Raw genomic sequence first — 16625 nt, 5'->3', positions numbered from 1 at the left:
ATTCCGACAATTAACTGAGCACAATCTACAAGCATCGGAAGACGACGAGTCTTTGTAATAACCTATCCAACATTCCTGACAAACAATGTCTGTAAAGTTAGTTGCTGAAAGATAATATAAAAAAAAAAGTATGTGTTAACATTAAGAACTTCAATCTACATTAATATTCATTGGATACAAATTTTCGACGATTTCATGGGAACAGGGAAACCACGAATTTAAATGTTCAACGAATTACAAATTGTCTAAACATGCTTTAGGAATGCATGCACATTTTCTTCAATCCACAAAAATTGGTACCTACGAAAATAAATGAGTTATCAGTACCTTACTAAAAACTCGATTCCTCAGAACTGTGATACAGAGGTTTTTTTTTTTTTTGCATTAACATCTGAACATATTATACTCTTCTTATGTATGGAAACATACATCGCCCCTAATTAACTTATTATTAAAGATTATCAAAAGTTCCCAGTATTATCATGGTATACCATTTTTAGTCAGTTTTATTTTACTTTGTTAAAAACACAAAGTTAACATTTGTTGTACATACAGACATAAAGACAGGACAACATTATTAGTTACATAGTTTGTTAGTGACGTAATACGGCATATATGGGTTCAGTAAATTCCATATGGGGTGAGAGCGCATCTCGTTCGCTCTCACCCCATATCAAATTTACTGAACCCATGTATATACCGTATTACCATGATTACGTCACTAGCACACTATGTAACGAGTTTATCTTACCGACTATATGAATTAACTTGTGAAATTTAGATTAGTGTCCTATCAAAATGAGAAAGTCTTTAATACTGTTTGAATTAAGAAACTACTTCCATTGATCCTACAAAAACAGATGCCAAAAATAACAACTTGTTAAGTTAAATGTGTTTTATTAGTTTATTTTAATCTTTGTCAGCAATTTCGTCGTCTATTGAAACCTTTACGATTTTTTTTTCAAAGCCGTTTTGTTTTTATAAAGGGACGTAACACCACTGACCTACCGTTAATTAAAAAAAGCCCCGCCTCCTTACTAATTAAATATATATTAAAGTTCACAGTGTGGGAACGGAACTGTACGGTTTTCTAATATTTTGGTCATTCGGGAGACTGTCAAGCGGTGCTCCGACATTCGAAAAATATCAAGTTGCTTGATGGAAACTTTGACGAACTCTTATGTTCCTATATAACGTTTCTGCTTCAAGTTTTGATAGCTAAAACATTCTTTATGTAAATATGAACCAATAAAATAATAAGAAAGATATATGCATCAAAACGTTTTCCTTAGAATGGTGAAGCTCCGTGTAAAACGATAAAAATTGTCACACAAAAGCGATCAAAAATGTCAAATAAACATCGAAAAATCATTGTTTGCTACCTGGATTTTCACATGTACCTTTTCTGATATATAGTCTTACCTGTCTGAAAGTTTCAAAGCCATTGTCCCAGTAGAAATCTAAATATATCCATTTTCTCCATGTCGGATATTTTTATTGACTGTACAATCGCTCGCAAGTTGACTGTAATATCACTCGGAGCCTTCCTGTACAATCACTCGGAGCTTTTCTTTTCATCGTTTGGCCAACTAGACTACTCCGAAAGGAGGGTAACCTTCTTAACCTTCTTATGACTTCACGGTCCAGCTAGCAAGCAAGCTAGTCAATGCATTTTGCTGTAATAATTTCTAGTGGCATATGACTAATTATAACTCTTAAGTAGATAATGCTAAACTTCGTCTGCCACATTCATGATCAGTTTATGTTTTCCATGATACTTTTGTCATCTAAATATTTATTAAAACTACTGCAATCCAATACAATATATGTCTGGTATGATTTTTCTCTCCTTTTTCTGTTACGATTTTTGGTATTGTTATCGATTTTTGTTTTAACCTAAATTACACACTCAAAAGTGTTAATGATTTTTGAACGTTTTATTTGAATGGCTGCACCCTGCATTAGCGGATCTGGTATGCGGTGAGAGGGAGTTTTTGGTGGTTGAAGCCTATTTTTTTTCGACTTTTATGGTGTTCCGTGGTTTGGATCCCCCTTTGTAGAAAGGCGGGATCCGCACCTGGTCTGATATCGTCAATGATAGTATAATGATCCGATTATTCATCTCATTTTTATAGTTTGGTCTAGTGCTGTGATAGTTTTGGGGAGAAATGAGTGCACACAAACATTTTTACCCTTGCCAAATTCTTTATGTACCTGTTTTAAGTCAAGAGCTCGTAGTTCAGTGGTTGTCGTTGGTTCATGTCTGTCATATATGTTTTTTTTTGTAAATTGTTTTATTATGAATTAGGCCGTCAGTTAAATTCGAAAGGTATTGATTCTTATTTTTCTTTTCTGGACCTTTTATAGCCGACTATAATTGCTTAAATCCATTTATTTTTTAACTTTGACAATCATATCACATCTCCTTATTTTTATGTTGAAAATATAAATGTGGTTTAATAAAATGTTGTTTTCCCTAAATTAAAACAACTGTTTCGTTCGTTTGTCAGATGCTATAGTTGGGAATATTAAAAAGTTCCTGAATCGTGACATTGATATAAAAAAAATGTTGAAGAATTTTGTGTTTTCTCTGTCTTTCAGATAACAAGTCCTCTCCCATCCTTGATAAAATTTAATTTTACTGGAGCTTTTTCTATCAGTAGCTACATGTATAGCTTGTAATAAACAGACATCTCATTTGTAATTATACCACATCTTCTATTTTAATATCATGGTTATTGACATATACGTGTCTTTTCTTGGGTCGGTGGTTATTCCACATTCGAATTCCTTTTTATACCAAATTAAAAAGTGTTAGGTATGTGTAGATACACCATAAGAGAGGTTAAATTTCACGATAAAGCTTTGCTTTGAAATTTAGTTCATCCTATGGTGTATCTACACATATAGACAATCACTTTTTTATTTGGTAAATGACATGTGTCAAAGTTCTCAACTGATATCACAGGAAAGAAAATGTGTTACAATGTAGTTTCTTGCTAAAAGTGTGAGGTATCTAACATACACCACATGACCATTTTCAATCTTTTGGTAAACCAATCAGAGGGTCGATATGGAACTGTGGTGTATGTGTCGATTCCCTCACACTTTTTCAAACAAACTATGGAACATATCAAGTAACAATATCCCGACCTGTGCTGAAAAATTCTTTGTTGTATTGTTCGATTATGTATTTATTATTTTTCTTAAATTCCTGGTGAATAATATATTAAGTAAAATCCAAAATATGCCAATTAACTTTCCAGAGAATCTTTTCGGTATATATAAATATTTATTTTGTACGAGGATTATTTTCATTTTTATTTAAGATTAGATTCTTTACATATTTTGTACTGTCCTTTTCTTTTTGTCTTGTATACTTATTCAGTGGTTGTTTGTTTATGTGTTACATATTTGTTTTTCGTTCATTTTTTGTACATAAATAAGCCGTTAGTTTTCCGAAGTCGTTGACCATTGTTATTTCGGGACATCTTCTTTTTTGTGTGTAGTGTACACGTTTTGTTTTTGTCTCTGATATAGTCACCTTAATAGGGTTCCTTGATAGAATCTTAATTGTCAAAATGACTGGTTTTGTGCTTATTTTCACTTCAAATACCATAGATGAACAAATAGGACAGCAATACACAACCAATACAATGCATATGCAATGTATTTGATAAATTTGGCCAAGCATTTCTACAGGAAAGCTCCGAGTGATTTACAGGAAGGCCCCGAGTGATATTACAGTCAACTTGCGAGCGATTGTACAGTCAATAAAAATATCCGACATGGAGAAAATGAATATATTTAGATTTCTACTGGGACAATGGCTTTGAAACTTTCAGACAGGTAAGACTATATATCAGAAAAGGTACATGTGAAAATCCAGGTAGCAAACAATGATTTTTCGATGTTTATTTGACATTTTTGATCGCTGTTGTGTGACAATTTTTATCGTTTTACACGGAGCTTCACCATTCTAAGGAAAACGTTTTGATGCATATATCTTTCTTATTATTTTATTGGTTCATATTTACATAAAGAATGTTTTAGCTATCAAAACTTGAAGCAGAAACGTTATATAGGAATATAAGAGTTCGTCAAAGTTTCCATCAAGCAACTTGTTATTTTTCGAATGTCGGAGCACCGCTTGACAGTCTCCCGAATGACCAAATTATTAGAAAACCGTACAGTTCCGTTCCCACACTGTGAAGTTGTACATATATCGATGCCAGTTTGTTTTGTTTGGTAAGGAACAGGTGTTAATGCTATTTATAGAAAGGTCTGTTTGATTGGCTATATAAAGTATGCGGGAAGAGATTTATCCGAATCTGCTTAAAATGGAAATGTGAAGGAAACATTTTTACTCAATTATCTGTATCTCAAAATTTAGGTATTTAACTTTAATAAAAGATGGCCGAAAGATACCAAAGGGACAGTCAAACTCATAAATCTAAAACAAACTGACAACGCCATGGCTAAAAATGAAAAAGACAAACAGAAAAACAATAGTACACATGACACAACATCGAAAACTAAAGAATAAACAACACGAACCCCACCACAAACAAATAAACTGATCATACATTTGCCCGATCTTTGTTTTTTTCAAGTGGCTACTCCCATGTGAGAGTTTTGTATTATATTGATAAATGTTTTATGTTCGGTTGAGGCTACGAATTAGGACATAATATGGAATATAAAGTGACATAACTCCCCTTCTAACAGTGTATGACATAAGCCCTGTCTCCCTACTTACCTCATATGAAATATACACGGTATCAACGAGGACTCTTTTAACCAATCATATTCCTAAAAATGTATACACAGTACAAAAATAACTGATATACTTCAATTTATTAGTAGTACGGAGAGTACATCAACTCTCTGTAGGCCCTCGAAACGTTGCTTCTTAGTTACCTTATGGGTTTTCGCTGGAAATAAATGTGGTTTATTTAAGCCTCGATATACACATACCTTTCATAAATCAGCACTGATGTCATTACGTTATATGCATATGCAAATAGTCAGGGTTGCCGCTGGAATAATTGTGACGATAAAAAAATCGTCATTTGCGAAAGAATTCGGCGAAAGGAACATAAATGACGATTTATTTTCAACATCTTTTTAATTTACTTCTTTTTGAGTTTCTCGGAATTTATCCGATCAGACAATACTCGGATTTCACCTTGACCTCATTAAGATTTGGACAGAAAATCAAGAATCAGCTGATTGCTACCGACAACAAATGACTAATTGATAAAGGTGTTGATTGAATTGTATGATATGGTTAAATGTCACATACAGAATTTATTTACCACTTTGCGACGCATGTGTTTGAAGCAAACTTCGAAAAGAAAGTTGTTGTTGTGACGAAAAATGTTCAAAAGCAAGAAAAATCTCCGTTTTAAACTTTAGTTATCCTTCGACTTTAATATAGGTAATTGATTAGGGAGACTACTTTAAATTCGTTTGAGGGACACACGTGTTTCAAGCATAGTTTAACGTCTCAACTTTTTAATTTACGATGGTCAAGAAAGTGAAACTGTTGTTATGAAGAAATCTATCTGAAAGGATGGGAACAACCCCTCAAATGAGAGTTACCCTTCAATGTAATGACTACAAATGAAATAAGGAATCAATTTCATGTGATAAAAGCTTTTTTTGTTGTTGTAAAAAACACTTCTAAGCGCAAAAGGGCACATCAGTATTTTCTTTTGAAGAAACTTTCCCTGCTAACTTTACTGGTATTATATGATCAAAACATGTCCATTAATTTTGTTATATTCCAGGTCTTATATCTTCTTTATTATAATGTATAGTTGTTCCCCTCATCTAGAAAAATTTGAAATACAATGAAAATTTTTCCCTTTTAAGTTGAAAAAAATCTGTTGTTTTAACGTAAATGTTTAGTGATTATTCCTTAAAATGTAGACTCTAAAATCATAATATAAACAAGTTTGATGATTAATCATAGACACAATGAGGCAAAATCATCTTATTTAAGGGAGGGGAAGGTGGGGGGGGGGGGGGGTAGAAAAAAAACCAGGGGAAACCCGGCAAATAGTTATAAAAGATACCAGGATTATAATTTAGTCCAAAAAGTTTAGCCATATCAGTGAAAGGAATCAGAGCTTTGCATGAGGGAGATACATTCCTTAATTTATAATAATTTCTAATATTTTGTAACAGTAAATTTAAATAACACAAAAAATCCGTATTTTCATGCCAGTACCGAAGTACTGGCTACTGGGCTGGTGATACCCTCGGATACTTACGGGTGTAAGAGTTTTCACCAAATCTAAAGCTTTTGCTTTTCCTTAGATTATCTTATCTATATCAGTATAGCGCGAATCAAAACAGTTAGAAGTCGCAATCAAATCAAGGTTGAAAAACATTGAAAAGGGAAGTCAATAGTAGTATTATGATATTTAAATTTATAAAAAGGACAAATAAAAGTAGCTTGTAAAAGCTGTCATGATCGATTGCATTGTCAGGATAAGTGTCTCTTTCTAAAATTACATCACCCGCCATTCCAATCCACCGTCGGATATATTTCACCAGAAATTGTAAAATAACAAATGAGACTATTCTAGTCACTTTTTTTTTTACATCTATCAACTGAGTTGTGTGCATACGATGTGGAAGATGATATGCTATTGTTTGAAAATAAAAAGAATACGGTTTACGCCTATAGTTTGGGATAAAATCCGATCAATTTAAAATGTTATACTAATGTCTTACAAAACAGAAAACAAAAGTGTCGATGGTAGAGATGAAATTCGTCAGTATTCGGAGATGTAAAAGTTATTTAAATATTCAGAAAGGACGTCTTCGCTAATTGAAATTAAACAAAATGATTCGTTCGTAATAGAAATCCACCTCCACATTGTTGACCTTATAATATATTATATCAAAACCTTTTTTGTATACTGCAGATAAAAACATACATTCATTTGAAAATGCATATTTATAATTTGAAAAAAAGAATAATAAAAAAGAAACAAATTTCCACTAAATTTTATTAAATTTATACACCAAATTACACATGAAGCGAAACATGATTAATTCATATCATAACATGTATATCGTTAATATCGTATATATTACACGATATTTAAATGTACAGTTTATAAGTGTTTTGGTAAAAATCGCACCCCAAAATAATGCCACGAACTAGAACTTCGTTGTTTTGTTATATTTGAAATAATGCATAAATTGATAATTTTTCGTATATTTAACAACGGTTTTATCTATTTTTTAATCATCATATTTAATATAATAGCTGTTTGCCATGTACTAACTTACTTTACAATCAGCAATCCAGTATGTTCCTGGGCTACACTTATTGCAGATGTTGTTGTCCGTTGAATAATGATAAAACTTTGCTAAATGTCTAGCATCAATTGAAACAAAATGGACAATAAATAATGTCAACTTGACAATTAGTGTTAACATTTTAGATAAGATACACTGACACACATTAATGAATACAAATGAATAAATAACCATGTTCTCTAAGCACACACCAATTCTGGAAATAACCTGTTCTTAAAATAAATTTGTACATGCGCATTTAAAACGGGTGCGGCAAATATTTCTTGTAAACAGCTGTCATAAATGCGTCTTTTATTTATATGATTAATTAGAAATAGTGAAATGAATGAGAAATATTCAACGTTTTATTTTAGATATGACAAAACATTAAAGTTCTAATTCTTGACCTTGTACTTATTAACTGTATATTTAAACCGTGTGTAACATACGTTATAATTATGATATGCATGAAGAATTGTTCCCAATATTTGGTGAAGACATTAAGTTAACGTAGTGCATGCAGTACAACTATATAACATTTGTTTAAATATCTTTAACGAATAGCTGTGAATTTTCAATAAGACTTCACATGTTCACATTCTTCATTTCTTAGTTTATGTGAAACATAAGAAGAGAAGTATTTAATAAATTGTCTAAAATTATTTGATGATTTAGTGATAACAGACAATTCTAATAAACATAAATTACCATTTATTACATATAATTTCGAGCAACGGATTTCAGATCTTACATAACTATACAATAGATTGTGTTGCTGAAGAATTACCTGTATCTCATATATACTATATTACCAGTATCAGCTTCATTTTTTTTAATATTGGTTACTGGTTGTTTGAAATTTATACTGCAGTATCTATTTTTATCAAAGTTACCAGGATTATAATATAGTTCGGCAGACGTCCATATCAAAATGTTCATAAAGCCAAACAAATACGAAGTTGAAGAGCATTGAGGATCCCAAATTCCCCCAAAAATGTGCCAAGTACGGCTAAGGTAACCTGGGATAAGAAAATTCTTAGTTTTTCGAATAATTCAAATTTTTGTAAACAAATAGAATATCAAGTTTACCCAGATATTAACGCTCTGGCATTGCCGTGCCCCGAAATATCCCTGAGTTTGATTTGAAGAAAGTAAAAGGCAATTTAGAAAATGCGTTAAATACCTTTGCCTTGAATAGGGATTGATAATATCAATACAATAAACGCGGCGATTTACCTTGAGCTTGATATATTGAATTTACGAAATATGTTATCTGATAAAGTACTGTGATAAGTGTCATCAATATTGTTACAGGTAGATAGATAAATTTAAATGGTTAAATGTTTCTCGTTAAATGACTCTTATAAGTAGGCACTGACAAAGCGTATTTTGTACAACTTGATTTCATGTTATGTCATTATGTAACACTGCACCTGTTAAAGAAGATTTAAAGTATTGAATAATCAATCGAGTCCTCAGTATACTAAAGCAATTAAAAGGAAGGGTGTGGTCTACATTCAATTTTCATTTTACCATACTGATCTATCTATCAATAAATTAGATAATGTGTAAGTTTTTTATGAAGATACATTAACAGCTAAACTGTACAAAGTCAGGAATATGACAGTTCTTGTCCATTCGGTTTTTATGCGTTTTATTATTTGATTTTCCATATGATTATTGATTTTCCGAATTGATTTTCTTCTAAGTTCAGTATGTTTGTGATTATACTTTTAATCACTTTTGTTCTTCCTAGCAGGTATAAATAAATTAGAAGTCAACATTGACATATATATCAGTGATGTAATCATTCTCCAGAAACTCACAGTTTATTATATGCTACAATTATTCAAAACATTAAAGTTTTTCTACCGTATATATATGTCACCTTAATAGCATAGATTTGCTCATATGTTTTCAATTTTATGTCGTTTATACGCCGCTCAGCGATTGACATGTTAATGTTTTATATTTGGAGATATTTTATTGTTTCTGCTAAAACATTCATAGGTTAAATAGATTACCCAGAGTTCAAACTTTTGTATTGATACCTGCATATAATTACTTAAGTTCATATTTATTGTACATTTTGCAATTACATGTATTGATATTTGACTTATGATTATTGAGACGAATTTCATATTTATCATTATCCAATTGTTATAGGCATTAATTTCATCAACACCATCTTCCATCGGATTGAATATGAAGACAAATAATGTGGAAAATATTTCATTTTGAGTTGTTATGAGAATGAATCAAATAACATATAATGTATATATCAATAAACTACAACACTTTATCTATAATACCTGTACACTTTAGCAAGTTTTAAATCGACCAAAGTCCAAAAGTTTGTGAACGAATTAAATAGAAACTATCGACATATTTGCCAGAAACACAAATATTCAATATACAACAAAAATAGCAACAATTAGCCTTGTGTTCTTAAACTGGTATTTGTCTTTTTTTATTGGATGCACGTTTTCAATGACTTTTGACACATGTGATGTTAACCTTTAATTGTTAATGTAAATAAACTTCTAAGAGATGTTAACATACGTTACAAACCTAGATAATGAACATATGATTGCAATTAAAAACTTCAAAACAAGTGTAAAGCCCTGAATAATTATAGTACATGTATATGCATATGAAATAGAAAGTCATAGACATGATAAATCCTTTATAAAAGTATATAAAGCCAATAATAATAAAGATAAACAGTAAACAATTATATATTAATATAATAACCATACATTAAAAAAGGGAAGCATTCATCTGTTGAATATTTATATAACATTCAAAATAGGAAGTAAATTTTATATGATTAAGATAAAAAAAAATAGGACAAATTTTGAAAGACGTGATTTTCTTACTGTGGATAAGTTTAAAAGTAGACACTATACTTACTCTCTCCATTTGAATAGAAAAATATAAAACATCAGGACAGGTTTACGGACAAGTATGATCTTGTTCAATTATGACCAATTGCAATACTTATTCATAAACTATTCAGATCATAATTTGACTCTTAACTAAAACAAATATTAAATATTTGGCGATACAAATCATGCAGAAATACGTAGTTCACGATTAAACAAAAATAACTTATATATAATTAGAATAGATCTATCAGAGAAAAAATAAAAAAAAGCAAAAATAAATATTATAACAAATAACAACGATACAAATAATGGGACATACTATGAAAATATAAAATCTAACAGATCATTTTATTGGCACATATGTAGTCAATATCACAAAATAATATAATACTCAATTAGGTAAAAAAAAAAACCATAACATTTTAAAAGACTCTTTCAACTGTTTGGTTATCGGAAGACAAATTTGCATCTCGTAGCAGATTATTTTTTATTGTGCACAACATTTTTATGTTATTTCGAAAAGCCAGAAAAAAATTACAGTTATTTGTTATGATGTAATTCTTAATTCAATTTAAAATCGGAGTAAACCACGAACAAACTTTAATAACGTCACGGTCACATGACTAAGTTGTGTCTTTGAGCTGATAAACCAAACAACGTCAGCCAATCACAAGACGTGTAACATTCAAAATTGAATTATTACTTAATACTACTTAAAAAAAGAAAAAGTGATGCATATTAAAATAAGCGAGAAATTGAACTTAATTGATCAAGAACTTATTGGCACATGTATACATCACCGGTTTTAAAAATGCAAAATATGTTTGCAATTGGTTGGACAATTAAGTAGTTGAGCAAAGATATGACGAAACTGAGCGCCATGACAATGATACTTCTTGTTATTTTAAACAGCAGACCATTTCTCTCATAGTAGTTCGATGATTTCGAAAAGCCCAGGCGAAAGTTTTCAACATTTTGATATCGTCCCCTGTGTCGTTCTTCTGCTTCCATAGATCCATGGCATAATACATACGAGATTTTGCTTTATCTTTTTCATACGATTCTTTACTTAAGGCTACGATTCTTTCTCCGTGTTCTGCCATTTCTGATCCCCCTGAAGAGATTAAATACAGCGCATTTGTTATGATTTATGGTTTAGTTCTGTAATGATGATGATGATGATGATGATGATGATGATGATGATGATGATGATGATGATGATGATGATGATGATGATGATGATGATGATGATGATGATGATGATGATGATGATGATGATGATGATGATGATGATGATGATGATGATGATGATGATTTATGAGGAGGAGGAGGAGGAGGAGAATGAAGGTTTCGGGCTTTTAGTTCTTGTAAAAGCTAAAATAAATATTTGGGAAGCATATTATATTCATGATATTGTAACGAATCTGTCATGCACTGTTGTGTTGTGTCTAATATGCATAACCAGACTATAGTTTGCACAATATATTTATACATGCAAACTTTGCACAATAAACATATGCTATCTATCTACAAATTCATAAAATATATACACATGCATTCTAGACTGAATTATAAGTTTCTAAATATTTGTACAAAATTTGTATACCGTACTCGTCTATTGAACGCTTTGAATAATTGTAATACAAAATAATATCTTGTGTATCCCAAATGCCATTCTTATCTTAATTTTGCCATATATGCGATGAAAGAAAATACACTGATCACCCATAGTGACATAACCTTAACTTAGAAAGTTTAAAACAAACTTAGCGAAACTTACTACATAAATCTCGGATGAAGGATTCCCAATCTGGTAGCACAAACCCTTGTGTAGAACAACAGCCAAACAGCTTTGGCCAGTTTACAACGTCGTCTGTTGCAAGAAAAAATTTAAATTATGTATTCCCACCAATAATTTGTATCAATATGACTTGTTCAACGCATTGGTCTATTTTCTAAATAAGCGGTCAATTAATTTCTACATTTTATGTTTGTTAGCCTTTTTTTATTTTAGTAATTTGAACATCGGTTAGAAACTGTTGCTTCAAAACATGTTCATATGAAGGTTCGATAGCACGGAGCCCGAAGGTTCTTGTGTTATGTTTTATCGTATCTTTTTCTTTCCTGTATCTTTAAAATATATGATTGTTTGCTCTTTCAGCCGACATTTAAGCGTTTTTGTTGAGCCGATTCACAGCTTTGAATATTATTTGACTGGTGTTTGTGCTTGCAGCGTCTAGATTTGTGTTAGTGCGTGTCTTTGTACCGACGTAGATTCTGTCGCATTGCCACCTGTATTTATCTTTGACAAATAGGTTCAACATTTGGTAGTGAGCACTAGAAAACAGAATGAAAAAAAATGAACTAGTTTCAAATTCACTAGAATGAAAGCAATAACAAGTCAACAGAACATTTATAAAAAATAAACATCTTGATTTGATGAAGACAAAAAAAAATCACACTTACTAATTATACAATCTTTCATCCACGGAGGTATGTCTCTCATAAAGTCATCGCTGTAATACAAATAAAAAATATTGATAAAGATGTATCCATGTTGCATTTGTAATACAGTAATGTTACTGTAACTTTGTATTCCAGCTGGACAAAAACATATCAAGAGTGTCTTATTATATATTCATTCGCTTATATGTATTAACTGGTACTTTGAAAAATATTGCCATATATTTTTTATACTCAGGTGTCGTATTTAATAAACATACATCTATGTTTTTATTTTATTAGAATGAAAATTTTCGTGTTTTCCCCACAAAATGAATACTAATTAGTGATACAATAGTAATTAAAAGTACGACCGTTGATATTTTGATACCGCATCTGTGTAATTTGTCACTCGCACTCAATTCGAATTAATTATATGAAGTCCTTTAAATTCTATAATGTATTCTATACAATGCTTTTATTGATTGTTACGTGTTACGTACACTGTCAAATAAAAAAGTAAATCACAAAATAAATTCGAGGAAATCTCAAAACGAATAGCCCCTAATCAAATGGCAAAATCATAAGCTCAAATACATCAAACGAATAGATACCAACTGTCCTATTCCTGACTTGGTACAGGCATTTTCTTTAGTCACAAAAAAAACCCCGCACTAGTGTAGCCATAAAAATGTCATTCGAGAAAGGTCTAGACTATTTTAGACATTTAAACAATTAATGCTGTAAATAATCATCCAGACATGCTTCACATAAAAAAATATATACTTATACTATTCAGGTCTCTGAACAACACTCATTTGATCAGTATGTCTAGATCAAATATTATTCTTTGAAACATCAAGTCTATTACAAATCGACTTGGATATTTCTATATGCTATCAAGTTATACTTTATTTTCATTTTATTCCTGTTCATACAGTAAAATAAACAGTACATATTTGTTGGAAGATTCACTGTATAGTATTAAAGTACTTACAGTTGAAACGAATTCGATGGCCTTTCTCGCCGTCTTCGTTTTATAAGTACAATGTAGCAGACAATGACAATCGTCACCGGTATCACTGTACTACATACAATGGCAAGCCGCATTGTTAATTTATCATTTTTCGTATTATTCGTCTGTGTTGGCAAACCTGTATATCAAAAGGTTAAGAGTTTCTTTAGACAAATGTTTTTTAGTGATGCAAATGAAAGGGCTGCTAATGTGTTAACTATGATCTATTAAGACCGAAGCAACAAAAAATGAAAACAACTCAATGTAACGGTGCAGTCTTCAAAATTATTAGTTCATATCATATGAAAGCAAAACAAGGCATTGGAATTGCTAAATGTGAAATTAATTCACAAGAGAACATTTACTACCTTACTTATTCTAAATAATAATCGAAAAACATATATGGCGGACAATTCCCTCTCGATTACAGCTTACACATATACTTAACGGAATACTGTTTCTCCAGTGGTTGCATTAAACTCTTAATTACATCGAAATTGCAAATTGTAACCCCATGACGAAATACTGTGATAACCAGTTATTTGAGCTTATGGCGAAGTCTAAATGCTAAGACCTTGTCGTTCATGTATCGTCATGGGGTTGTATTTTGCCTATTTCTTTATTTTCAATGGTTTGCTTTTGTAGTACATACCTTATGTGATTTTATGGCACTTTCGTAGTATGCATTTTGCTGTCAATTATAGAGATGGAAAAACAAGATTAATATTCGTATCTGTTTAAGTACTCAAAACCTTGTAGTTGGGTGTCTCCCATATGAAATGTGGTGTTGATTGGTAAATCTTTGACAATACAAAATAAAAGGAAAAAAAAAAGTACCACAATGCTGGACAAGTCAAAAAGGTGGAAATCCATTTGACGTAACATAAAAACAAGCAATATTAATCAACAGATGGAGCAAACACAACTGTCATATTCTCGATTTAGTACAGACATACATCTTTCTCGTGTTTGTTTGTTAAAAGACTGTAAAATTTACTACGAATTATACATTTAATATCCTCAATCTTATATAGTTTCGAATACACATTCATTATAAAATGTGTATAATGTATTCAATGAACCAGGTGAATACATAACGTTGGGTTTGTTTATATGAACTCACGAGAATAATCATCGATCATTTAAAAATACCCAATGCACAATGTATTCCAAATTAAATTACCTTTGTCTTTTTCACATACGATATTGTTCGTACGATTGCAAGGATTTTTGATGTGAGTACCATTTGGACAATGTTCTGTACATGGGATACAACTTTCGTATGAATCGAACGGGCTATATGTGTATCCTAAATTGCATTCAGTGCATTCTGTATCCGAAAACATAGTAGCTGAAACAAAACAAAGGTTACTTTGCATTAAGATAATGACATATTTGTTTTTCCTAAAAAACAAAAGGGGATGTGTATTTAAAAAGGATTAATGAAATGAAAAAAATTAAATTGACAATTATTTTGTCTTATATTGATGGTAGATTAAATTTATTGTGTAATTATATATAAAGTAATACAAATAGATTTTTTAACCATTTTAAAAAGGTAATATAAACCGATGTTGATAAAAAAAAAGGTTTTACCTTGTTTAATGAGTCCACTGCCTGCTGAACATTTAGTGTTTTCGAAGCAATGTCCTCTTCCGAGCCCGCCATGATCTTGAATAAAATGATGTGTAGGTTTACATCCACAAACTGTATTTGAGGTAGACGTACATTTTTCTAACACAATTGCGAGGTAATAATTTCTAACTACGTGGTCACATTGAGTACAAGGCTTACAGTAAATAGCGATATTCTTGGAGGTGATGAATGTCTGTGTTGGGCATGGTTTACACTGAGCCTGAGTATTGTGGGTCTTCAAGATAAAAATAAATTGAAATAAAAAAATAATCAATAAGCAAACTTCTTCAGTTTATCAATTTTTTTTTCAACAATGTATTAGGTGAGATAAGCAGTTACGTTTCTTGCCAAATTAATAATACTATTGTTTCGAGTGTTAACAAGTATTAAAGTCTTTTTGCTTCGTTTGTTTGGGGTTTACTTTTCATCAATTGGTAATAATTTTACCTTACATTCGTGTGATGATATAATACAAACAAATCCACGCTTGTAAGTAAAAATAACTTTAGATAGTGGAGTGTCAACATTCACAAACGTCATTCATTCTACATTTGTACTTACAAGACAGTCATCAATAAAATAAGTTCCCGGGGAACAGTAGTAACATAATGTCCCATCCTTTGAATAAGAAGACCAACTTTCGTTTAAGCCATACACAACCGTTACATCCAAGACAAATTCAAATATAACCGTCAGAATAATGTAAACATCAAGATATTTTAAGTGTTTCATACTTCTTTAAAGTTAATTGGATTTAGTACTACATGTAACTAAATTTATGAACTGTACAGTTGAACATGTGAAATTAAACCATGTTAAATAAACATGTTATGTATCCGTCACTTAAACAAATGAATGATAAAAACCCAACTTGAATTACCGAATTTTAAAATTAGATTACCCGTATAATCAATATAAATGGTAATTAAAGATCACTACGCAATGAATGTCACGCATATCATACTTGACGTAAATGTAAAAAATATTTAAAAACATAAACAAATTTCGAATTGAATAAACTCACGCATATCGCAAAGTTTATAATTAACTATTAGATATATAATAATTAAAAATAAGCAATATTGATACTAGAATAAATGTTTGATATAATTAATCGGGGGAGTTGACTTTATTTTTTCTTTAATTAAATTACACAAATATGTAGCAGTAAACAAAATCGGAATCCGGTATGATTCACGATCATTCTAGTTCAAATCCGCAATTATCTATCTATAAGTAAAATTTAGAATTGCAAATACAGTATAAATACAAATTCCAATATATTCAAGTAGCAATGGTTTTATTTGAGGTTTGTTTTAGGAGTATTT

General features: G+C 30.9%; 1 protein-coding gene across 1 annotated transcript; it reads right to left on the bottom strand.

Annotated features, from left to right (window-relative positions):
* Positions 1-10705: 10705 nt before the first annotated feature.
* Positions 10706-16173, bottom strand: LOC134693162 (tumor necrosis factor receptor superfamily member 5-like). The gene is made up of 7 exons (XM_063553876.1): positions 15859-16173; positions 15259-15532; positions 14846-15013; positions 13645-13801; positions 12672-12721; positions 11986-12078; positions 10706-11319 (listed from the first exon to the last, which is right to left on the bottom strand). Exons 1-7 carry the CDS (start codon positions 16027-16029, stop codon positions 11105-11107), a joined length of 1128 nt encoding a protein of 375 aa, XP_063409946.1. The 5' UTR covers positions 16030-16173; the 3' UTR covers positions 10706-11104.
* Positions 16174-16625: the final 452 nt, after the last annotated feature.

The sequence above is a fragment of the Mytilus trossulus genome, chromosome 12, assembly GCF_036588685.1.
Source record: "Mytilus trossulus isolate FHL-02 chromosome 12, PNRI_Mtr1.1.1.hap1, whole genome shotgun sequence".
In the NCBI taxonomy this organism is placed as follows: domain Eukaryota; kingdom Metazoa; phylum Mollusca; class Bivalvia; order Mytilida; family Mytilidae; genus Mytilus; species Mytilus trossulus.
Note: the sequence above shows the minus strand (reverse complement) of the source record. Positions and strands in the feature narration are given on the sequence as shown.